The 22,799-nt window shown below is 52.6% G+C and overlaps 6 protein-coding genes and 1 non-coding gene across 7 annotated transcripts; 2 read left to right on the forward strand and 5 right to left on the reverse strand.

Moving 5' to 3' along the window:
• Positions 1-507: 507 nt before the first annotated feature.
• J4E84_010346 (uncharacterized protein) lies at positions 508-1,444 on the forward strand (the record flags this gene model as incomplete). The annotated part of the gene is made up of 2 exons (XM_049392902.1): positions 508-559; positions 612-1,444. 2 exons carry the CDS (start codon positions 508-510, stop codon positions 1,442-1,444), a joined length of 885 nt encoding a protein of 294 aa, XP_049239460.1.
• An 858-nt stretch (positions 1,445-2,302) lies between these two features.
• On the forward strand, positions 2,303-8,087 carry J4E84_010347 (uncharacterized protein; the record flags this gene model as incomplete). The annotated part of the gene is made up of 2 exons (XM_049392903.1): positions 2,303-2,728; positions 2,775-8,087. The coding sequence occupies 2 exons, from the start codon at positions 2,303-2,305 to the stop codon at positions 8,085-8,087; spliced, it is 5,739 nt and encodes a 1,912-aa protein (XP_049239461.1).
• Positions 8,088-8,511: 424 nt separating this feature from the next.
• J4E84_010348 (uncharacterized protein) lies at positions 8,512-9,407 on the reverse strand (the record flags this gene model as incomplete). Its single annotated transcript, XM_049392904.1, has 2 exons — positions 8,512-9,092; positions 9,152-9,407. The coding sequence occupies 2 exons, from the start codon at positions 9,405-9,407 to the stop codon at positions 8,512-8,514; spliced, it is 837 nt and encodes a 278-aa protein (XP_049239462.1).
• Positions 9,408-10,062: 655 nt separating this feature from the next.
• Positions 10,063-14,321, reverse strand: J4E84_010349 (uncharacterized protein; the record flags this gene model as incomplete). Its single annotated transcript, XM_049392905.1, has 2 exons — positions 10,063-13,719; positions 13,773-14,321. 2 exons carry the CDS (start codon positions 14,319-14,321, stop codon positions 10,063-10,065), a joined length of 4,206 nt encoding a protein of 1,401 aa, XP_049239463.1.
• A 3,926-nt stretch (positions 14,322-18,247) lies between these two features.
• J4E84_010350 (uncharacterized protein) lies at positions 18,248-20,545 on the reverse strand (the record flags this gene model as incomplete). The annotated part of the gene is made up of 4 exons (XM_049392906.1): positions 18,248-20,190; positions 20,246-20,372; positions 20,431-20,465; positions 20,536-20,545. 4 exons carry the CDS (start codon positions 20,543-20,545, stop codon positions 18,248-18,250), a joined length of 2,115 nt encoding a protein of 704 aa, XP_049239464.1.
• Positions 20,546-21,431: 886 nt separating this feature from the next.
• J4E84_010351 lies at positions 21,432-21,516 on the reverse strand. Its single transcript has one exon. It is a non-coding gene; the product is annotated as a tRNA-Trp (tRNA).
• Positions 21,517-21,741: 225 nt separating this feature from the next.
• Positions 21,742-22,588, reverse strand: J4E84_010352 (uncharacterized protein; the record flags this gene model as incomplete). The annotated part of the gene is made up of 3 exons (XM_049392907.1): positions 21,742-22,032; positions 22,081-22,307; positions 22,360-22,588. 3 exons carry the CDS (start codon positions 22,586-22,588, stop codon positions 21,742-21,744), a joined length of 747 nt encoding a protein of 248 aa, XP_049239465.1.
• Between the last annotated feature and the right edge of the window lie 211 nt (positions 22,589-22,799).

Below are 22,799 nucleotides of genomic sequence, written 5' to 3' on the forward strand. Positions count from 1 at the left end.
TGCGCACCGACGTACAAAGCTGCATACCGGACCGAGTCGTAGTCCATGGAGGAGAGGTCTTCATCCGGGAAGTACTTCGCAATCAAGAGGTCATGGGGATGGTAAGACATGGCGAGATGAGTATGAGTGGTAGGGGTGGCACGTCTTTATGCTGCAGCGGCGGAGGCACGTAATGTCCCGAGTCAAATTCCGTGCAGATGGATTGCTATCGCATCGCCCCTGCAGTTCTGGGTGCAGGCTACAGCAGCTTCGACGGTCCTGCGAAGTGTCCGACGCGACGCGCTAAGTGGGGCTGGGGCTGGGGCTATCGATTACGAGCAGTCGGCGGTACTTGCCAATGACGCAGCCTCGGCGCTTCACGGTTGTCTACGTTGCATTCCGAGTGATTGCGTTCAAACGCTTACGCCGCACAGCAGCTGATATATATTCATAAGAACTCACGCTCACTCCTAGTCAACTCACAACCTCTCATCTCACCGGTCTTGCTAGCTCATATCCACCGCGACCATGTCCACCCGCGGGCAGTTCAACACAAAGAACCCGACTATCAAGCGCATATGTACGCGAGCATTGGGCTGTGACCGGTGACAAGTAGCTGACACGTGTCGTAGTAAAGGAAGCATCGGAACTGTCGGTATCGCCCTCCTCAGACTATCACGCCGAACCTCTAGAAACCAACCTCTTCGAATGGCACTTCACAATCCGCGGCCCGCCAGAGCCATCACCCTACGCCGGCGGTATCTACCACGGCCGCATAGTCCTGCCATCGACGTATCCTCTCCGCCCGCCATCCTTCCGCTTCCTTACACCCACTGGCCGCTTTGAAGTCAACCGCGAAATCTGTCTAAGCATATCGGGTCATCACGAAGAAACATGGCAACCGGCTTGGGGCGTGCGCACAGCCCTCGTCGCGATAAGGAGCTTCATGGACACGGACGCTAAGGGCCAGCTCGGCGGCATCGAATGCAGCAGAGAAGCACGCGAGCGCATGGCCAAGGACAGCGGCGCGTGGAAATGTGCCAGCTGTGCCAAGAGCAATGCTGACATCATGCAAGAGCGCGAGGAGCTCGTCAAGGAGATTGAGGAGAAGGAAGGCAAGCGGAAAGACGATGAAGTCCCCGAAGAGCTGAGACTTGCCTATCGCGACGAGCTGGGTAAGGAAGGCCAGGACGACAAGCCGGTGGACAAGGGCAAGCAAAGGGCAGTAGAGAGTCTTGCTGAAGTCGCGTCGCCTGCCGCGCCATCAGTACCTACCGCTACAGTACCAGTCACAACCCAAACGCGACCCACCCCTGCTGTACCTACGGCTAGACCGACAAGGACGAGACCCGCACCTCCGCTCCAACAGGTCGCCCAACGTAGTCCCGACCTGGCTTGGATCGATACTTGCATTTACGGAGTAGTGGCCGCGTTATTGTTCATGGTGCTCAAGAGGTTCGTGTGAGCGAGCTATTCCAGGTTTACTGTTTTGCTTGAAGAGTCATGGTAAGATCGGCGCAGTGAAATTAGCACGGGTGTATTGGCGTTGAATATCTGTTCATGTTCGTGGGGTATCACTTTCTGTTCCGCTTGAATTATCTGGTGGTTAATCGCGTGCCATGCTGTTCGAAAGACCTGGATGAAATGGCATGTTCCTTATCCATCTCTCAACCGATTCGAAGGGAGCTGGGGCGCTGGCGGTGCGTGTTCAATGGGGTCATCATCGTAAGAGTCGTACATGGGCCATGTCTAGTGTTCGCTTCAAGTTCGACAGGTAGTACGAAAGGCTGGTTGTGTCTGAAACACATGAATCTCGACAGTAGGATACTCGTGAAATACTGCTGGTCGCACCTAAAGCACGTGTCGTTCGATTCGAATCTCTATGTTGTCACGGCAAGTTTCACACGTCTTGCTACCATGTGTGACTAACTGAGGCGACGGTTATCTAGCATTTCGTCGTAGGGGTGGCGCAATTGCACAGGAACATCAACTCAAGCGAGCCTCTTGACGTCGCGAGTACGATGAGATTGGGGTGCGCTATCGTGATTAACTTCCCGAGGTTAGCCTGCCATTAGCGTCTTGGCATCTTCTGCACCTCGAGGTCCCTTGCCCTACAGAGTCCCATCCGCGACGCGACCATCCAAGTGCGCTCCACCCCGCTGATTTCGCGAAAACCTCTTGTACACGCGTTATAGAAATTCGTCACAATCCGTGCACGACAGAAATGGCGCGACTATCGCCGCGTGGACGCGACTGAGCAGCCCAAACATGTCCCCGATCCTGCACGAAGCCAGCAACCGTCTTTGCAGAAGGAACAACCAATATGTCGAAACCCGCCTCAACCCCCCACTCAACCCGAGTGCAGAAGGTGTGCACTCTCTGGACCCATGACGACAATTTTTCTAGAGACGAGATCATCTTCAATGGAGAGAAGTTCCCTGAGTTACCCACCAGTGCTGGTGCCCTCCTCCAGATTGTGGCGATACATGCAGACCACACTGTTCGAGACTTTCACACAGGATCCAAGAGTCAGTCGCAAGATGCGACACACTTCAAAGCCGATGCACTGCACAAGGATTCCAATATAGATAACCATCCGAAAAGAAATCGTCGGGATTCGATAACGATTACGATTGATGAGAATGGCTCGACCATTCCCGGTGGTCGCGAAATCGATGCGGAAAAAGCCTATGTTTTCGTTCCTAAACCGCTTCCTGCAGACTTGAAGACAAAATATCTAAACCTACAAGTAAGATTCACACAAAGTAATCTTTTGCTCAACTAATAGCAAGAAGGTTTCCATATCAGAGAGAATCGCGAAGGTGTTCGGGTTCCGCAATAGGATGCAGGTTGTAGTGACCGAAGCTGATGAAGATGCTCACGAAGCCCATCACGTAGAGATCGTGTTCCGTGACGAATACCTAGCACGCGCGGATATGTGGCGCATGGCCATTGCCGAGCTCAGCAAGCGTACCGTCTACCGTGGCCAACGACTACTATTCATGGGTACCATCAAGGCCACGATAAAACACATTTATATCAATGGTCAGTCTGTCCATTCCGGGTACTTCTCGCCGAAATCGAAGCCCATCTTTCGCAGCGAATCTGCACGATACACGTTGTTCATCCAAATGTCTAGAGAGATGTGGGATTTCGATACCGAAGGCGCTGGCGAGATAATGTTCAACAAGGTTGTCAGTGGATTCCTTCCAGACCTCTTCAAGAGATGGCTGAGGATCAATGCGCGACACTTGGTCACCATCATACTGTTTACGAGGATGCAATATGACGGAGAGCTCTTGGCAGATCAGCCCGAGGGGACGACGAGCAACATGTCCTCGGAGTCGCATTCCGGCACTTTTAGAGATTACTACAGAGTTGTCGTGAGCGACATGGCCAGTGGTGATTGGATTAACATCCTGTATCAGCTCAAAAAAGAGTTCAGGATGTTTCTCCGAGAAGTATCTCTGGTCCGGAAACCAGTAAAACCTGCTTCTGAGATTGAGGAGTCAACCTCTGAAGACACCGCTACTGATATTGTCATAGCTGGTCGACCCTCTTCTGCAAGCCAGGGTAATATCCTGGAAGCCATCAATCTGGCTGCAGCCCAATTCGCGAAGGATTACATCGATCGAGACCTTGTTCGAACGGGTATCTCGGTCATCGTTGTTACTCCAGGTACTGGCGTCTTCGAAGTCGACTACAACATGCTCAAGCTTACTACGGATACTCTTATTGGATCAGGTATCGGTATTGACCTCGTGTGCCTCTCGCCGATGCCTCTCCATTCCGTACCCTTGTTCAAGTACCAGACACCTCGCTCAGTTTCCGATATGAAGGCTGAGCACGACAAGGAGTGCCACGGGGCCGCGAGTATGTCGCGCACAGAAGAAGATCAAACTCCACGTCAAAGCCAACCGGATTTCGGCTCCATGTCACGCGCATCCACAGTCCGACGCATACCGACAGACAACTCCCTCGACTCGTCAGACGGATGGAGGTTCGCAATGCCGTATTGGGTGGACGTCTCCTTCTGGTCCGGAACATCCGAAGAGATACTGGAACTCACAAAGCCACGAAAGGCTGACAAGATCGTGAAAAAGTCGCGCAAGAAGGGCCGTATCTTTTCTCTACGTTGTCGTTTGTATGAGCTGCAAATGATGGGCGTTATGGAGAATGAGCTGGGCGACATTGCGATTCCCTACCTAGAAGAAGATCCAATGTACCCGCATCATCTGCGCGAATTGTTCAAGACCAACGAAGAGGGCGTACGAAACGCGCAAGCAGTCAAGCCTTCCCCAGCTGCAGCGGGCTCATATTCTTCGCGGGGTGACAAAGAATACACCGACGACCAGCTGGACGAAACAAGAGCTGCTCAGAAGGCCTGGATGGAGGCATACGATGGCGGGGTCTTTTCTCCTCTTATGGAAAGACACTCTACGCTGAACCAGCTCCAGGTTCAGAAGCGAAGGCTAAGCGACGCCATCACAAGTGGATCCCCGGAGCTATCGCGAAGTCTGCGTCTGTCTTCCTCTTTCCGCAGCACTGCCCCGTCACTTGGACAGTCAGCTCGGCCTCCGCCAGAAACAAGTTTTCCGCAACTCATGCATGAGAGATCTAAAGATGCTGAAAGCCAATCTCCTCGAGGAAGTACATACCGGATGCCTGATTTCAAAGGCGACGGGTTGCCACGAGCCGATATACTGCGGCGGCAGAACAACATGACCAAGGGCGTCATTGGAACTGATCGCCCAGCGGCACATAAGAGAAGTGGCTCCGGAGATTCCCAAGATCATCGTAGAGTTATGCACGCGAAGCCAAACAATTCCCCGGCTCCGAGTCGGAGGTCATCTCCTCCCAGGCGAGCCGGACTCTTGCCTACGACTAGTGCTGGGACTGCCGCAACAACCCAGCCGGAACTGAAAAGTAGACCATCAAATTGGTTCTTGAGGCAGATGAGCTTTGGTGGAAAAGCTACGCCAGCTAAACCGACTCTTGGGGATGCCACCATAGACATCAGTCAGGGTAAAGTGAAACCTGCAATGCTAACTGTTGAAAAGAATCAAAAGGGTGCTATCGCTGAAAGACTGGCAAGCACTCGCAACACTTCTGCAGGTAAGCCATCACAGCCGATTGCAATTAAACCTGCATCGCGAGCAGGTCCCACCTCGGCTGAGTCACTGGCCTCCAACCGAGCAAGCCGGTCGATCGAGACGGTTAGGGGTGCGCAATCCGACCGATCTAACGTCCCTTCGCAACCTGGTTCAGTTGTGAGAGACCCTGGATCTACATTCTTACTTGCAGGAGCGAGGGGGGCAGGCGAGCACGTTGGACTAAAGCCGGACTTGTCTTCTAGTGCAGGCGCTAGAGATGCTCCACGTACTCTGTCGCCAACAAGTGCGATCGCTCCTTGGGCAGTCCTGGTCAATCCTTGCAACCCGAAGAAAAACGTCATAAGCTCCAAAAACCAATATCGGCGTTGGCACCACGTCTTCCCTAGGACCTTGAGGGCAGGTACTGTAAAGTGGAGATCTTTGTGTTCACCTGCTGCCGTACCTTTAACGCATGAGTGGTTTCCGTCTGTTGAACAGATAGCAACGCAATACAACGAAAGCCCATATAAGATTACGCAAAACGAGGATGACGACATTCTGGAAGCACCAAAGAGCCGAGAGTCTCTCATCAAAGAGTTGATTGCCTTTCGCCTCTCGCACGGATTTCAGATCATTGTCGGCTCTTCCGTAGCTGAGTTTTCTGGGCGACAAGAAAAGTCTCTCGCTAGCATTCTCGATCCTGAATACATGTCCAGTGATGGAGACACTGTGTTCATGAGCGTCGGAAACAATATCCACCAGCTGGTATGTGTAGCCGGAGGAGAGGTGGAGGTAAGAAGATACAACAGGAAACCTACCACGGCCTTGGAGTCATCTGCTGGTATTGATACGCCCTTTCCATATAAGCCTTTCATCCGCACTGCGTTTGAGGATACCTATGATCCTAGAGAAATTGTGCTGCGTCCACCACGGAGGGAATACAACTGGAACATCATTGATACCTTCTTGGCCGGCTATCACGATGAGTTTTCCGAAGTCCTGCGCTTTTGGCGAGCTCGATTCGTGCTCATACCAGTCGACATACCAGCTATGCATCGCAGGCCGTTGCCTGTGCAAGACTCACCCGAAGAGATACGTCTCGAGGGCATTCGTAAGCTTACCCAGCTATGGCAGAAGTTTCGCTATATTCCCCCGGAAGAGCGCTACTTCCAGCCAGCATCCGTCTTGAAGCAAAAGGACCCAAATCCGCTTGCGATTGAGTATCACACACGCGATCCTTCGGCGGTTGTCGCGGCCGGTCCAGACCACTCTTTACTGAATGATACCGACAGCGAATTCCAGACTTCCATCTTCTCGGATGCGGAAAAGTATCACACATCCAGTATAGATCTCAAGAAACTTGCGGAAGACCTCCAGGGCGAAAAAGGAATTCAAATGCTTGATCGTCGGTGGCATCTGAAGTTGCACTACAATTGTTTCTTGGGGTTTGATCTTACCAACTGGCTACTTTCCAACTTCAAGGATATCGAAACCCGAGACGAGGCAGTGGAATTCGGTAACGAGCTGATGAAGAAAGGACTCTTCCAGCACGTACAAGGGCGGCATCAATTCCGAGATGGCAACTTCTTCTTCCAGATTGCAGCAGAGTACAGGGCGCCGCGAGCCGAATCTCGAACAGGGTGGTTTGGCATGAGGAAGACAGACAAGTCTGTTCCTTCTACCCCACTTGCGGAGGCGCCTCGGACGTCGCCCCTGATATCGAAAAACATCAAGTCCCGTCCCGGTACCGCGGATTCTTCATCCAACAGCTCAGGTTCACTCAAAGAGGGGGAAAAGACCCCAACGCGCGGTGAACCGCATAAGCGAAAAGTCATCATGTCACGCGTCATGCGCTATGATGTCGATCCCAGAAAGCGTTCGTATCGGCCTGAAATCATTTCACTACACTACGACCGATTGCACAATCCCGACAATTGTTATCATATCCGCATTGACTGGATGAACGTCACGGCGAAACTCATTGAGGATGCTATCGTCACCTGGGCTACGAGTGTGGAGAAGTACGGCCTGAAGCTGGTAGAGGTACCCATCGCTGAGGTAGCGGATATTATCGACCATCATCCTTTCCGTTCACCCTATGCAGTCAAACTTGCATTACAGCCTCCCCAGGTCCAGCCTGAGGCAGTATGGGACTCAACGAGCTTTTCCCCCCAGTACCCCAAAGCTGACAAGTTTGCTTATCATAAGCTTCTACTGCGGAGGCTGAACTTTGTTCTGGACATGGAGGCTGCGAGTGCCTTTCCGCCCGACGTTGAAGTCACTTATTCTTGGGGCACACCCGACTACAAATACACGCAGTTCATACATAAGAGTGGAGGCTTACTCGCTCAGATCACTGACGATGGGAACTTCCTCCTGCTAGCCAACAGGCTTGCGCATAATCGTGCCAAAGACAACGGTAGGATACGACCTGTAGATCCTTATGAACACAAGAAAGCCACTACAGATGGAAGTCAAAGCAGCCGTCTCCCCTCGACACCCGCGGTAGAGCGTGGAAACCCGCATCGTAGTCCGTTTGCAAGTCCTTTAGCACGGCCAGTCCAAGACGCCAGTCTCCTCCACACCGCGCTCACGTTTCACGATCCCAAATCATCAGCAGCGACTACTCCAGCATCTGCATCTAACATATCGCTTTCTCCCGAGCAAGTCAAAGATGAAGTAGAAGCCTTTTGCTCGAACGCCTCACTCCTCTCCAGCTTTTACGCTGACGCTTTCCGCCACGCGCCATCTCCTTCTCCACGAATCTTGCCTGTAGGGGAAGACAAGATACCAAGCTTGGGGCTGCCACCCGCAATTAGTATTCGGGATGCCAGTCCGGCGGCAGGAGGTTGGGCGCTGAGTAGTACGTTTGGAGGGCCTAGTGGCATAGCTGGTCGCAGACAGGGCAGCGAGGGAAGCATGTATAATATGGGGAAAAGAGGAAGCATAGTTGACGGTATGGATAGAGCACCCAAGCGACAGGATAGCCAGGGAAGTGCTGGAGCCGGAGTGTAAGCGATGAAAAAGATCGACTGTACATGCATGTAGTCGTGCTTTCATCCTTAGACCTTGTGCTTTCGTCTTGCGGACGTTGATGTAATAAACAATGGGAAGAGGAACAGATCGATGGAGGTTGACAATGGTCGCACATTGAATAAATCTGAAGATAAGTCCAAAGCATCTATTGTCCAGCATGTGCGATTGGAGAGGGGACTGTCAACAGTCGAAGATGGAGTAAATGTCTGCTGGCCCTCCAGCATACGGATCAATTTTTAACCGTGAACAGAAAGCGTAAACGTTAACTACTTTGATCAATCTGGATGAACTTCAGGTGCTACATTTGTAACCTGCGGACATAATAGGAAGGAAGATATTTTCCGGATGACAAGGTTCATCTAAGACCGCCATCACGGCGTCAAGCAATCTTCCGCAACTCTCCTTACAACTTATTGACCCTCTCCCTCATCTCAGCCAGGTCCTCGCCTTCAATAGCATCCAGCCCTTCCTTGACGTAGCTCTTCACCGCTTCCACAATTTCCTCATCACCGTCAATAACATCGACCCAACCCTTCACGCCATCCATTTCCAAAACACCAACGACGCTCTCTGCAACCGTCGCACGGCTCGTCTTACCACCAGCCTCAATCTTGCCCATCTTCACCTTTCCAGACGGCTCCTCAGTCAGCGTACCAGGTCTCAGGCTGATACCACAGAAGCGCTGATCAGTAGGTACACCATCTTTCTCTTCCTGAGCTACTCGGTCTTGGGCAAGTATCGTGAGGACCTCATCAGCTGCAACCTTGGCCTTGAAGTAGTTTGGCAAGATCTCCGTGTTGACTTTCTGTGCCGCTTTCCAGTCTTCATCGTTCCACCAAGGCGCGCGGCCACGGCGGGAAGAAAGGTAAGATACTGTCAGGAATTTCTTGATGGAGGGTGTGTGAATGCTGGCTTTTGTGAACGCTATGGCTGCGTCGCGGTCGACTGCGAACGTCATCTCGGCGCCGCCCTTGCCGCCAGCTCCTATACGTTGTGAGCATACATTGAAGAGTCATGATACACCAGCCTTAGAAAGCACTTACCAGCGCTCCAGACAACCCAATCCGGGTTGACCCGTTCCAAGATGCCCTTCGCATCGGCCTCGCTCTTTACATCCGCAACGCTATGGACCAGTACATCTAATTTCCCGGGCTGACCTTGTCCCAGCTTTTCAATGGTCGGTTGCTGGGAGGCAGTGCGTATCATGCTGGTCACGTTCCATGATTTGGCCAGCAGGAGCGGTGTAAGAATTTGGGCAACTTTGCCGTGACCGCCGATGAGGAGGACGTGGTGGGCCATGTTTACTGCAGTATCAAAAGACAATAGGAAGAAGGGGTATAGCGGAGTGCAGTAAATGACATAGAATGTCTACCTGAAATAAGGGTTGATGTTGAAAGTAGCATGTAGCCGAGAGCCGATCAAGCGTCATATTGTCAGCACTCGCGATTTCTAAGATGACGTCGTGGGCGACATGTTTCCGAATATGTGCCGAGCAAGCTCCACGTGCATTGCGCCATCCTACCTCTTGCGCACGCATTCGTGTTCGTGCTCGCAACATAGCATTTCCAATATTCAATCACAGTCATAGAGGGACAATACGTTTTCTATCTTTTCCATTTCATTGATTGGTATCGCTGCCTGATGTTCAAAGCTACCCCGGAACTGCCACGCTCGTAGAAGTGAAGAAGACACAAAATCGTTGCGAAGAGCTTATTCTCGACACTCGAAGAAGGAATAAGAAAGATACGTTTCAGTAATACAGTGAGCGAGACAGTGCCCGCGGAGCGCTAGGAGGAAGAAACATCGAGAGAGCAAGGGGTATGTACAGTATGGCTCATACTCGGGTGAAAGACTCCTGAACACCGTGAAGCATGCATTACAATGTAAAGTTGGTGACAAAAGGAAATTAGAGGACACGGTGTGTACGAATTATAGGGTAAAGGGAAAGAAGACCTCATGTGCCGGGTCCAGTCGACTTGCCCTGGTCGCCGGAATGGCCGGAGAACGGTCCTACAACAAATTCAGGTGTTGTGTCCATGTTCTGGCTGGGAGGACCACGGTACTCGCTGGCATCGGGCGCCAGGATAGGATCAGTCGACTTGGTGTCAGGATGCACTTCGATACCATCCTGAGCCTCGAGGTCTTGCTTCGTCGCATCGCGGCTGAACTTGATTGAGTCGTTGTCACCATGACCGCGGTCAATTGGCGACCAACCGGCGACACTACCTGCGACAATACCAGCCATAACAGTAGCGGGGCCGAAAGCGGAATTGGAGCGGGACCTGGTGCGACGGCGGCTGTTAGGAGTAGGAGGAGAACCATCATCTTGAGGACCGTTGTTCGGGGTGCCAGGCAGCGAATGGCTAGAGCGGGACTTTGTGAACATCTCCTTGGGATGTTGCACCTTGAACTTCATGGCGCTAAGACGCCCACCCCGGACTTTACGGAGAAAAGCTAGCTCGTCGCGGATCTCCAGTAAGCCCTGGTTCCAATGGTAATCATCGTCTGAGACGACAAGTTCGGGAGTTTGCTTGCGCCTGAAGAAGTCCGGGATACACTTGCGAATAAGTGCGTCGGGTATTAATCGAACGATAACACCTACGGGTAGTGAAAGGAAACCCAAGACTATTGAGTAACCCCACTGAGGACCGTTGAGCCTGGTAACCTTGAAGGCGACACCACCAACGAAGATGATCATGGTCTGACCACCAATCATGATTGCCAGGATGACGATGAAGAACCAGTTGTGGGTGATACCTTCGAAAACGTTGAAGCGGTTGTCAAGTCGGCGGTTGTTCAACGCGTTGAAGATCTGCATCCAGACGAAGGTGTTGAATACCAGAGCGGGCAGTTGTTCTTTCTCTTGTGGACTATCGTAACTAAGGATAGATTCGCCGGCGAAATAGAGGATGAAGGTCACGACCAACTGGTAGATTGCTTGACCAATGATCATCTTCCACATCCTCAACGTGATCAGAGGAGCAGACTTCGGGTCGGGTTTTCGGTCCAGAAGGCTGCGTGTAGGAGGATCAGTTGCGAGCGCTAGGGCGGCGAAGGTGTCCATGATGAGGTTGACCCAGAGCAGTTGGACAGCAGTCAGTACAGAGGTTTGATCGTTGCTAGATACGGCTGAGACGAAGGTAAGCAGGACGGCGGTGATGTTGACGGTGATCTGGAATTGCAAGAATTTCTTGACCGCGTCATTGACCGCACGTCCCCATAGCAGTGCCTTGACGATGGAAGCGAAATTGTCGTCCATGAGAATAATGGCGGATGCCTCCTTTGCGACTTCAGTACCAGCGATACCCATGGAGAAACCGACGTCAGCAGTCTTGAGGGCCGGCGCGTCGTTGGTTCCGTCACCAGTAACAGCAACGGTTTCACCGAGCTCTTTAAGGCGTTTGACGAGTCTACGCTTATCCTCCGGACTAGAACGAGCGAGGACACACAGCTTGGGAATGACGGCGTCCATGTCTCGCTTGGATAGCTTGCGGAAGGTAGGACCTTCCATGACGACACCACCAGGAACGAGGATACCGCAGTCTTCGGCGATGGCCTTAGCGGTCAGAACGTTGTCACCAGTGACCATGCGTACGTAAACGCCTGCGTGTTGACAGTCTTTGACAGCTTCGCGGACGCTCTCTCGCAGAGGATCTTGGATACCAACAACGGCCAGGAAAGTCATCTTGTTGGAAACGTCCTTGAACACAGCTTGGCTTGGGTCATCCTCGTTCTTAGAGGACTCAGCGGGCGGCCAGCTCTCGAAGTCGCGATAGATGAGACCGATGGTTCGAAGAGACCGAGAGGCGTAGGTGGTGATGACTTGTTCAAGAGTCTCGCGGTTGTCGCTAGTCATAGAGGTCTCAACGAGTTCTTTGTTGGCGTCGGTGACTATCTTGTCGCACATGCCAAGCAGAATCTCAGAAGCACCCTTGACGTACATTCGGTAGCGACCGTCGTTAAGCTTCTGAACAGCTCCAGAGCACTTGATAGCTGAATCGAAAGGTATGACCTGAACAATGTTGGCGTTGGAGCGCTCCTGAGCGACGTTGCCCATGCCAAGAAAGTCGCGTGCGAATCCAAGTAGAGCGGTTTCCGTCTTGGAGCCAATGAAAGGATCAGGGCCACCAGCCGCGCCCTCGAAGGCAGTCGTGTTCTGAATGATGGACTGTAACAGAACGTCCTTGACATCTGCGTTCAGGGTCGCAACAAATTCGGGAGCTGAGACATCGTTCGGATTCTCTACGGGCGACTCCACCACATCCTTGCCCTTGCTGCCGTCATCAACGGGTTCCGCTGATGGTGCCTTGAGTTTGTGGTCGCCAAAACGAAGAGCAGTGCCCAGCGAACCAGCGACGACAGTCATCTTGTTTTGTGTCAATGTGCCTGTTTTGTCGGAGCAGATGGTTGTCGCGTTGCCCATGGTTTCGCAGGATCGGAGCAGGCGAACCAGGTTGTTGTCTTTCAGCATGCGGGTGGTGGCGAAGGCTAAGGCAAGGGTAACGGCCAGAGGCAGACCCTCCGGCACGGCGACTACGATGACAGTAATGGCGACGATGAGAATGTTGAGGAAGTTCTGACCCTTTTCGGCAGGGGTAGCACCGCTTCCCTTGAGACCGACAAGGAACTCGATGAAGAGTACAACAAAGAGCAACAGGGCAGCCGCTCCACCAAGTTTGGCGATGTACGTTGCGAGAACGTTCAACTTGTTCTGGAGTGGGGTGACTTCGCTGTCTTCGCGCAGGGACATCATGGTTTTTCCGTAGCTGGAATGAACACCAGTCGCAGTGACCATGAAAGAACCGACACCTTCCGAGACTTTGGCACCTGAAAGGATGAATGGGTCGACCTTCTTCAAGTTGTCGTGCCTTTCAATAGCCTTGAAGGCCTCGTCTCCAGACATCTTTTTGAGCAGATCAGACTCTCCAGTAGCCGAGGATTCGTCGCATTTGATGCCGTGACCTGTGATGAGAATACCATCCACAGGGATCATGTCACCGGGCTCCAGATTGACGACGTCTCCAACGAAAATGTCGTAGACGGAGATCTCGCGAGTTGCGCCTGAACGAATTACCTTGATGGTTCTGTCTTCCTTCTTGCGGTTGAGCTTGACGAATTGTCGTTCCTTTTGCCAGTCGTTTGCAGCGCCTACAACCACGACAATGACGATGGCAACAATGATGGCAACGCCTTCAATCCATTCGACTTTGGGCTCACCGGGCTCGTGCTGTACACCGAAGGTCTGGTATAAGCCAAGAGCCAAAGAAATGACGGCAGCACATGTCAACAAGATCAGAACCTTGTCGTTGTAGGCCATCCATGCTAGCTGGAAGATGTTCTTTGGTTTCCGCACGGGAAGTCGATTGTCGCTGAATACACGCTTCCTGTCGGCAAAAGCGTTTTCCTTAGCGCCAGCGGGCGCGCTGTCCGTGTGGGCAACCCCGTTTGGCGCGGACTTCTGAGGAGACTCTGTTCTGCTAGGAGTTGTAGCCTCATCAAATGAAACGACGCCATCAAGATGCTGCTCGTCTAAACTCAGACCAGCCTTTCGGTCGGTTCGAAGACCTTTTTCTATGCCGTCTAGGCCACCGAGCGCGTGGAATGCTGATAACTGCATGATCATGTCAGAGGGTGCACAAATGCGCTCAAGGCGCGAAAACTTACACTCTTGGGGTTGTAGAGCTTTCCTAGTTGTCCGGGAGAGAAGGCGAACTTGTTGTTCTCAACCTCAAAGTCAGCCTCTGTGCCCGGGTCCGGCTTCAAAGCATCTTTATCGTTTAAGATTTCCGTTGGGCCTAGTTCACCCTTCAAAGTATCGCCTTGTGAGGATGCAACATAGGTTCCAGTGCTATTAGATTCGCCGTTCTCAGTGGCCGAGTCGACCGAGTTGCCCCGGGATCGCGCACCGGGTACGTTCAGCAGACCGGCATTACTGTTCCATCCCGTCACCGGCGAGCTGATGTTATGCGGGCTCGTTGGCCGGCTCTCTCTGCTATCGAACGAGTGCGCGTTACGCAGCTCCTGTGACGGCTGCCTTGAGTGCGTGGGCGAGACATCGTCGTTGTTCGAGGATGCTGCTGGCCTGGTATTATCTTGGATGTCTCCTAGGGGTACTGAATCGCCCATGGTAGGGTCGTTGGTAGCAGATGTGTCGATGGTGATGGTCGGTGCCCGTGGTCTTGAAGGACCGTTGTTGGTGTCGTTGTCCGCCATGGTGGGAGCCTAGGAGCCCTCGAGGCTGCGAGGCGAGGCTGAGGGTGGTAGGCTGTGCAGACAGACAGGCAGGCAGACGAGCGATGGGCGTAAGCGTAGCAATGTCAGGCGTGCAATTCCGGTGAGGTGATTAAGTTATCAAGGAGTCCTCATGCACAAAGAAGATGCAGGTTATGAGCGTCGCGGCAGAGGCGAGAGGGCGGTGCTGCAGCCGTGTGCCGTCACCAAGGTTGCGCGTAGTTGAGGGTGGAGGCAGGTGCCGGTGGGCGAGTGCCTGCGAAAGTGTCTGGTACTGCCAAACTGTTTAGCTCCTTTCCCTTGCGTTTACACGTACAAGCAGGTGCTCAGCCACGACTGCCCAAGCTGCGACCGCGCGTGATGGTAGCCGGCAGGAGCGATGGGCGTTAGCGAAGTAGCTTACCTGATTGTACTGCGTCTCCGGAGAGGGCGATTGCGCGAGAGAGGGACACGGAGAAGCTGAAGGGGGATTCCTATCACGTCGAGGGTGGCAGTGTTCCGGCGCTGCGCATGCTCATTCGCCGTCGGGGTGGCTATGGCAGTGGGCGTGTCTGGTGTACCTGGGTACTCGTCGAGACTATGCGGTGGCGAGACGACGCGTCGTACTGGATTTTCGGTGCAAGAGAATGGGAATCGCTATCTCGAATCGCCAGGCAGAGGGCATAAAGACAAACAAGAGCCTCCTCCCGCCTGGCCTGCATCCTTGTTGTGCCTTCAATTGTCCAAGACTTGCACTGCCCCGATGCCAACCCTACGCACTAAGCCGCCTTGGGCTGCGCTATCTCGCAACCAGCGTGGATGCGGCACTTAAGCGGGACGGCCTCTAGCCTAACCCCTCGAACGAATGCAGCCTCCGTTTCACCCCAGGATTAACCGATTCACAACTGTCCAGGCCAAGTCGCCTCTGCATCTACGTGCGTCGCCACGGTTTGCTGGCTCTCGAACAACTTTTTGCCATGTGGTGCGTCGCGCAGCAGCGAGCTGGACACGACGACTATCAACGTCGCACATGTCCCAAACGGGTTGCCTTCCGTATGGCCAGTAGATCAAGGCCAAGCAAGCCATGCCTACCGTACAGCGTCTGAGCGTCATATTTACAAGTGATTCGATTTGATGCAACTGCTGGCGAGCGATCGCGCATCCGCCTGTCTACTCCTATTCTCTTGGCCGTGCCATTGTCACTAAAGGCGCAACAATATCACAGCTTCGTTTTTCGAGTGGCGGCCCTTCAACGCTTTAATCATAGTCCGTTGAGTTTGCCGCGCGCTCGGCCTCGACTATTGCTGATGGCGGATGCTCCATCTCCACTCGTCCTCGGCTTTGTTGGCTCACAATCGTGTCGTCTCTGCCCTCACCGCCCGCGTACCTGAAATCCATGATATGTATGGCTAAAGGGATGCGTCAATTTCAGACCAGCCAAGCTTCTGGAGCATCTTGGCTGTTCCGTGCCCATCTCCCGCCCCGACCTTGTTCAAGTTTGTTTGCGTCATTGGCGCTGTGATTGCTCTTATCGTCAACTTGGATCGCCAGGTGCGTTGTCCGACACTGTCCCGCGTCTTCAACACTTTGTTACTGGGGACTCGGCCCATGTGCCCCATAGTGTTCGTTGAGTGGCAACTTCCTGCAGTTGTTTTACTCCAGAGCCGGCAAGACTGGCGAGAGCTTGAGCCCAAACCAAGCTTCTGACTCGAAGCTACAGTAGTCAGAGGCTTGCTGCACACAAGATCTTGACATGCTTCAGATGACCGCTTCTGCGACCTTGGCGGCTTACCCCAGGGCACACTGCACCTGCAGCTGTATGATGTCCTTGTACATATGAGATTTCGGCCCTGAAGACGCTATCGACGCCTCATCTCCGCGAAAACATTGGCGAGCATCATCAAGGGCGCTCTTCGGTCCAACGAGAACGCCTTGACCTACCCTTACCCACAGCTCCAGAAAAACCATCAACACATGGAATCCATAGTACAACAGATTACTGATGCTCCACTCGACCGCAAGGACTATTTCAAGATGCATTGAAAGGGCAACCTTCCTTGATCACCTGCAGTAGACGTTAGGCAAACAGTCGTCAGGCGTCTAGCAAGCGCCGCCGTTCAGGGAATGCACCAATCATGTAGCCCACAGCACCATCCGCTTGTTAAACTCACTATGTGCTTCATCGGGTTCACGATGCAAGTAGAGCTATTTCTGCATGCGCGTACGATGTATGACTTGGGTATAGACCGTCGATTAACTCGCGGGTCATATGCGTCGATTTACATGCACATGTAGCAAACAGACATCGCACATTCAGACGATTCAAAAGCGGACGTCAATACCTCTACGGCGTAGAACATCAACATCGACGCTATCAGCTAATCACAGCAGAAGCATGTCACACACTCAACTACTATGCTCACAAGGTCACAATGCAACTATCATCTTTCATTATCTGCAACCGGCACAGCAGTACTTGTATATTCGTCGTGAAGCCCTATACTAACCAAAAAAAATTACATGTCGCTAGAGCATTTGATCATAACAACTTCCGAGATCTTAGGTAGATCTATAACATAGCAACACACTCCGAGGGAAGTAAGTTGAAGGTAACAACATTATGTTGTGCCATAACATATATCCCCTCATCAAGATTCCAGAAGATGAAGTCCACGTATACTACATCTATTGTGCTAACCGGCGACCATGGCGTTCTATGTAATCATTCCAGATCATCTTATCACAGGGCCCGAAGAGGGTTTGTTGTATTTAAGTCGCAGAGTTAGAGTTCTTAACCCCAGGTTTAGTGAGCAAAATTCAGCACGATTTCTGGCGAAGTGCCGTTGTCCTAAGGGACACGTAATTATGGCATTCATGCACAGTGCTATCTCTTTCGCACACAAACACCCTTGAACCTCTATGGATCGGCCTGTTCATGCATTTATGTGCAGAAGTCAAGACGGCCGCAACATCAGACGTGCACAAGAATATACTCCGTGACGGAATTTTGAAAACGTCTCTTCCAGAAATCAACTACCATGCATATTATACTTCGCATGCACTTATACCCAAAATCATGCAGTTGTTGTCGCCATTGCTATATAAGCATTACTAACCTCACACCCAAGTCGCGCACAGTGTATTTTCGAATCGTACCTTGTGTACATCCTTGTTGTACATTCTGCTCTAGACATCGGGACGCCTTCGAAATTGGCCAACGAACCAAAAAGCAGCTCCCGATCCAAGTACCTGACAGGTTTCCATGCATAAGCTAGGAGTAAGTGAACCCGTCATCAACACAATTGCGACAATCGTCTTCTGACATGTAGTCTGCACAGCCTCACATCCAATACCGGCTCAAGACGGGTACATGCGGGTGGCCTCGAGCCGGTGTAATGCTGAAATGTTTTCGCGGTGGCGATCAAATTTTGAGTGCGACCATTTCGTTCCCGATGGTAAGATGTGGAGGCGATATGGGAGGCTGTGTCAGACGCGGGCGCAGTGCTAGCCGGTTTCGGGGCTGTGCCTAGGATCAATGGTTCGCGCAGGAACGGCGGGCTCTGGAACGTCTACCGCGGGACCATCAGTCTTGGACCTTTCTTGGGATTTCTGGAATGTCTTGTCCATGGTTTAGTGTCGTTAGCGATCCTTTGTAACGTTATACGCACGTGAAGATTTTTCATGAGGCACATAGCATTGCCTACTGCAACAAGAATAAGTCGACAAAGTATCAAATATTTCATCTTTTGAAAATATAGAACTTAAAATGGTGGGTAAAGTACCAGCTGCGTAACTCGTGACCCGTTTCTATATAATCGAACAGCGCCAGGACGCCAGACTCCTCATTTAACCGTACTGCACCAAAGGTATCTCGCGCCATGCAAAAACACTACTCCAGAGAAGCGAAAGCCGTCCTCATTACAAAGCTGTTATTCATCCAGTTTCGTCATGCCTCTCCCTCTCTTCGGACTGTTTGCGCGGCTCTTTATTCTCTCCCGGCTGTACGTCCGGCTCAACTCAAAGGCACTTGGGGGCCCGAGCCCCAGGCCTGTCCCTTCTCTGACCACGTCTCCAGCACTCGTGGCGCCAAAGTAGTTTGGTGCACCTGACGCAAGTTCAGTCTTGATCTGCGGCGTCGCCCAACCACTTGTCTTTCCAACCTTGGAACCCTCAGAGGAGTCTGAAAGCTCATTGTCCGAGGAGTCCAGATACGTTTCTTCGAGTTCGAATTCGTTCGCTGCCTCGCCATCTTCTAGGTCAACGCGTTCATAGGGCTGCTGGGTATTCGAGGAAGAGCCACCAAGGCCAAAGAGCTTTGCTGGGAAACTGCGTCCTCGGCGGCGGTGGAGAGGATCTTTGCCCTGTTTCCTCTTGAAGAGCTTGATGATGGACTGCTTGGCCGCGTTCCTTTTTTCTTTTCCAAGAATGAGGCAAAAGATGAAGATGACGATGAATATCATGATGAAGAAGCCGGGTATGCGCTGCGGGTTCTCGACAAAAAGCCGATGCCAGTCACTGTCGGATTCGTACAGTCTTGGTATGCCTCCGGGATATTGGAAATCTGCTGGTATACCGGGTACGTTCGAGCCAAAGCCTACTGCGAGGGCTTCTTCAGACGGTGGTGGAATCTCGCTGGAAGCGTACAAGACCATCTTTCCCAATGTCCAGCTCAGCTCCACCTTGTTGATCTTGTTGACTGCTTGGAATGGGTCGAGAAATCCTTTGGCCTTTGCATTGTCGATGACGTCCTTGGTGGTGTTCGTGCTGCCGTTCAGATCTTCGATGCCAACTCGGGGGACGCCAATTCCATCGTGCAGCATGTTGATGACCCAGGACGCCTTGAAACACACCTCTCGTGCCTTGTCCTCATCTACTTTGTGACCCCATTTCTTCTTCTTGATGCCCTTTTCTATGCTCTTCCAGTCTTGACTGCAGAACTCATCCACTCGCTCCTGATAGGTCTTGAGGTCATATGCCTTGTGCTTGTGTCCGTGTTCGAAGATCTCGTGCGTGGTATGCCAGTACTCGGATACGCCTACGAAGTGGTTTACGTTGAAATCGATAGCGGGGACATGCTGTCCGTTGATCAGGCATGGCGAGTCTGTACACTCCTTCTCTTTCTCCAAAAGCGGAAATGTCCGATGCAAGCACTCTGAAAACTGTCCTGTTCCTACCAACTTCGCTGCGGCCTTCGGTTTTGGCTGGTCGTCATCATCGTCGTCGTCGTCCGAGTCGATCAATTTGCCATCTTCTGTGACCTCCACCTTGAGATCTGCTGGTAGGCAAGGATCTGGAAGCTCCTTCTCCGCGCTGGACTCCAACAACGCCTTGATGTAGCGCTCTCTTGCTTGGTTGACGCCGAACCCCAGCCATGTCGTCACAAACACCTTGTGTTCGAGCGGTGTGCCGTCGATCGCACGCAGGCGCATGAGCGTCAGGTCGCGCGCATGCTTCTCCGCTTCGGTCGCATTTGGTGCGAAGGCGATCTGAGCCGACGCGCCTCCCATATCCAGGAATCCATAGGTGTTGTGGCCCTTGCCATGGTCGTGGTCTTTGGGACGATCGAATCCGCCAAGCAGGTAGTTCGCTGCGATCCAGCCATAGAGGCCTTCTGTCTCTCCCGGTATGACCTGAACATGTACGTCGCAATCCGGTAGTTGGAACTGGGTGGTGCTTCGCGCGAACTCGCAGACTTCCTTCAGTACCTCCTTCCGTTGGCGCTCGGGGAGTATGCGCATGCCCGCAGTCGCAAGGAGGAAGAGAGGCGTGTTTGGGACTTCTTCGAGGGGTACGTATTTGAGCGCATGGCTGAGGAGCTTGTCGAGGTGTTCGGAGCCGACATCGTGGGGGTGTTCGCCGAAGGTGGAGATGCCTGTTCCGTCGCGTGTTAGTCCTGCGGATGAGTATATTGTGCCAGGGCCGCATACCTGGGTGTATCTTCTTAGTCCAGTCCTCCTTTGTTTCTATTACTGGCAGGCTGTGGAGTTGCGCATCGCCAGCCTTCTTGCGGGCGGCTTCGTGGTTCAGCCATCGGTAGATGTGGACGCGCGTCCCCTAAACATGGTCAGCTACAACCCTGCGATAACTGCACAGCAACGACTTCAAAACGTACAGAGGACCCAGCATCTAGGACAACACCGTATCTCCCTATGTGCCAAGCAGTGTCAGCGTCCGGGCTGTGTGGTGGGCATGGGGCTGCGCGGAGGGGATGGCGTACACTTTCCCATTGGGAGTAACCGGGTCCGAAGCGCGTTATCGAGTAGGGCGCATGCAAATGGCGACGGTGGATATTACAAGAGGTACGGAGGAAGACGAGTAGCGGCGCGGCCGAATCGAATAGGATATACGAGGGAAACGAGCGACGTAGGGAGCGGCGACGAGTTGTGGTGATGGCGGAGAACGAAAGGTTGAGACTTGGACCCTGGCTGTCGGCGCCGCTTCCAGTAGGCGCATGGATCAGCGCCCGCTGCGACGTTTCACGCGGCGGGACAAATGTGCCACCAGTTGCGGGCCATTATGACGCCATCTTCATTACTTCACGCGACCGTTGTTCACTTCCGAGCAGCAATCGTCTGCTTTTGATATAGTGGCTGTTGCCGCGAGCACCACGAGCAGACAGAGGCTGGATCAATCTGGCACGGTGATCTAGTGGGCTGCGCCTCGGTGTCACTACAAGTTGACACCTAAACGTTGCGTCGCGCAATTTGCATGTACGGGCCGGCAATAACTGCGATCAGCACTGTCATGCGCGCGGAGTGACTATGACGTAGAAACATCCCTCATGCTGGGTCTGTACGCAAAACATGTCGGACCATAGCTGGGTGTCGGAGATATAGTGTGCTCGTGATCAGAAGGCAGGAGCCATCGCGACAGTGTTGCTCGATGTGGAAGGCTCATACCGGCGCCGACGACATAAGGTCGAGCAAAGCAAAAAGATTAAGTGAACATACCGCATTGATACACCCTGTATAGTGATAGAAAGGCATGGGGGAGCAAGCCGGAGCTGTCACGGTCGCGGAGGGGCGGCTCTGTGCGGTTTGGCCAAAAAGTGGCCCGGGAAGGAACGACGGGCAAAAAAGAAGGTGCCACATCGCTCCTTCCCTCCCAAAAAATTGACCTCGAGGTGATTTGAACACCTAACCTTCAGGAATCTCCAGAGGAACTGGAATCTGACGCGCTACCATTGCGCCACGAAGCCGGTCTTGTTGTTGATGGAGGGAATGTCAGATTTGTAGTTTATATTCACATACAAACACGTCCAAAACGAAACAGCGACTGCGGGGTCATCATCAAGCAACCCCACCAGACAGTGCAAGTCGATATTGAAATAGTGGGTCAACGGCCAGCCTTTGCAAATTGGAAATGTACCTGCCTACAGCTGCAATTCATATCCGCTCAATCAATAGTGCCACCCGCTGCACCTTCAGTACTCCATCAAAAACCTCAGGAACGCCTTGGCAATCACCACCCCGTCATGGTGCTTGCCAACTCTCTCCAGCGCATCTTTGGCCTGCTCGTCCTCAAAGATACCCTGCTCGGCTCTCATCTTGACCAAATACGACACAATGGGCTCCGTGAATTCCGGATGCCCTTGCACGGAGATGAGCTTACCCTTCTTGTACATGCCTTGTACCAGACAACGTGGTGATCCACCGAGCTTTTCCACACCCTCTGGATACTCGAAGACTACATCCTTATGCATTTGGTGAATGGCCTGTAGATGTGAGTAGAGACACTACGATAATCGTGGCTTGCTACATACCAAGGTGTCTTGTTGGAATATTTCTTTCCCCTTCGCGGTAAGTTGCACTGGCATCACCGAGATCTCCCATCCGTCGTCGCTGCGTCCGACTTTGGCGCCTGCCGCCCTTCCCAGAATCTGATGACCGAAGCAAACACCGATTATACGGATTCGATCTTGCTCTAGTAATTTCTTGGTAAAGTCGACAAGCTTCAAGATCCATGGATCATTATCGAATGAATTGTGCTCTGTTTCCCATGAGTCAGAATGGCGATATGGTTGATTGGAGCCATCACTCACTCGAACCCGAAATCAACACTGCGTCTATGTTTTGCAAGTCCGGATACTCCTGCGCCGTGACCACATCAAATGCGCTCAACTCCAAGTCTTGCTTTGGCGATAAGCCTAGGTCCTGTGCTGCCCTCTCCAACAGTGTGGTGAAGATGCGATCGTATCGGCCATACTCATCGACGATAGCTGCTGGTGGAGTATCGCACTCTAGAATCGCTATCCGCAATGGCGTCTTCATTTTTCCAGAAGTCAATGTTGCGAGTTGTGCAAGGTGACGCCGTCTTTGATAGCGGAAAAGGGACGGCGAGTTCGGAAACACTAGCGCAATCCGGCTGGTACCCACCTGCATCTAAAGCTTATCAGCCTCCAGGGGTCTAGCTACCTGGAAACTTCATCTTCGCGTCACTCAGTTTTGCTCCGACTCGTCCGCGCTGGAACATAAAAGAACT

Source organism: Alternaria hordeiaustralica (genome assembly GCF_023758085.1).
Source record: "Alternaria hordeiaustralica strain BMP 2776 chromosome Unknown scaffold_39, whole genome shotgun sequence".
NCBI lineage: Eukaryota > Fungi > Ascomycota > Dothideomycetes > Pleosporales > Pleosporaceae > Alternaria > Alternaria hordeiaustralica.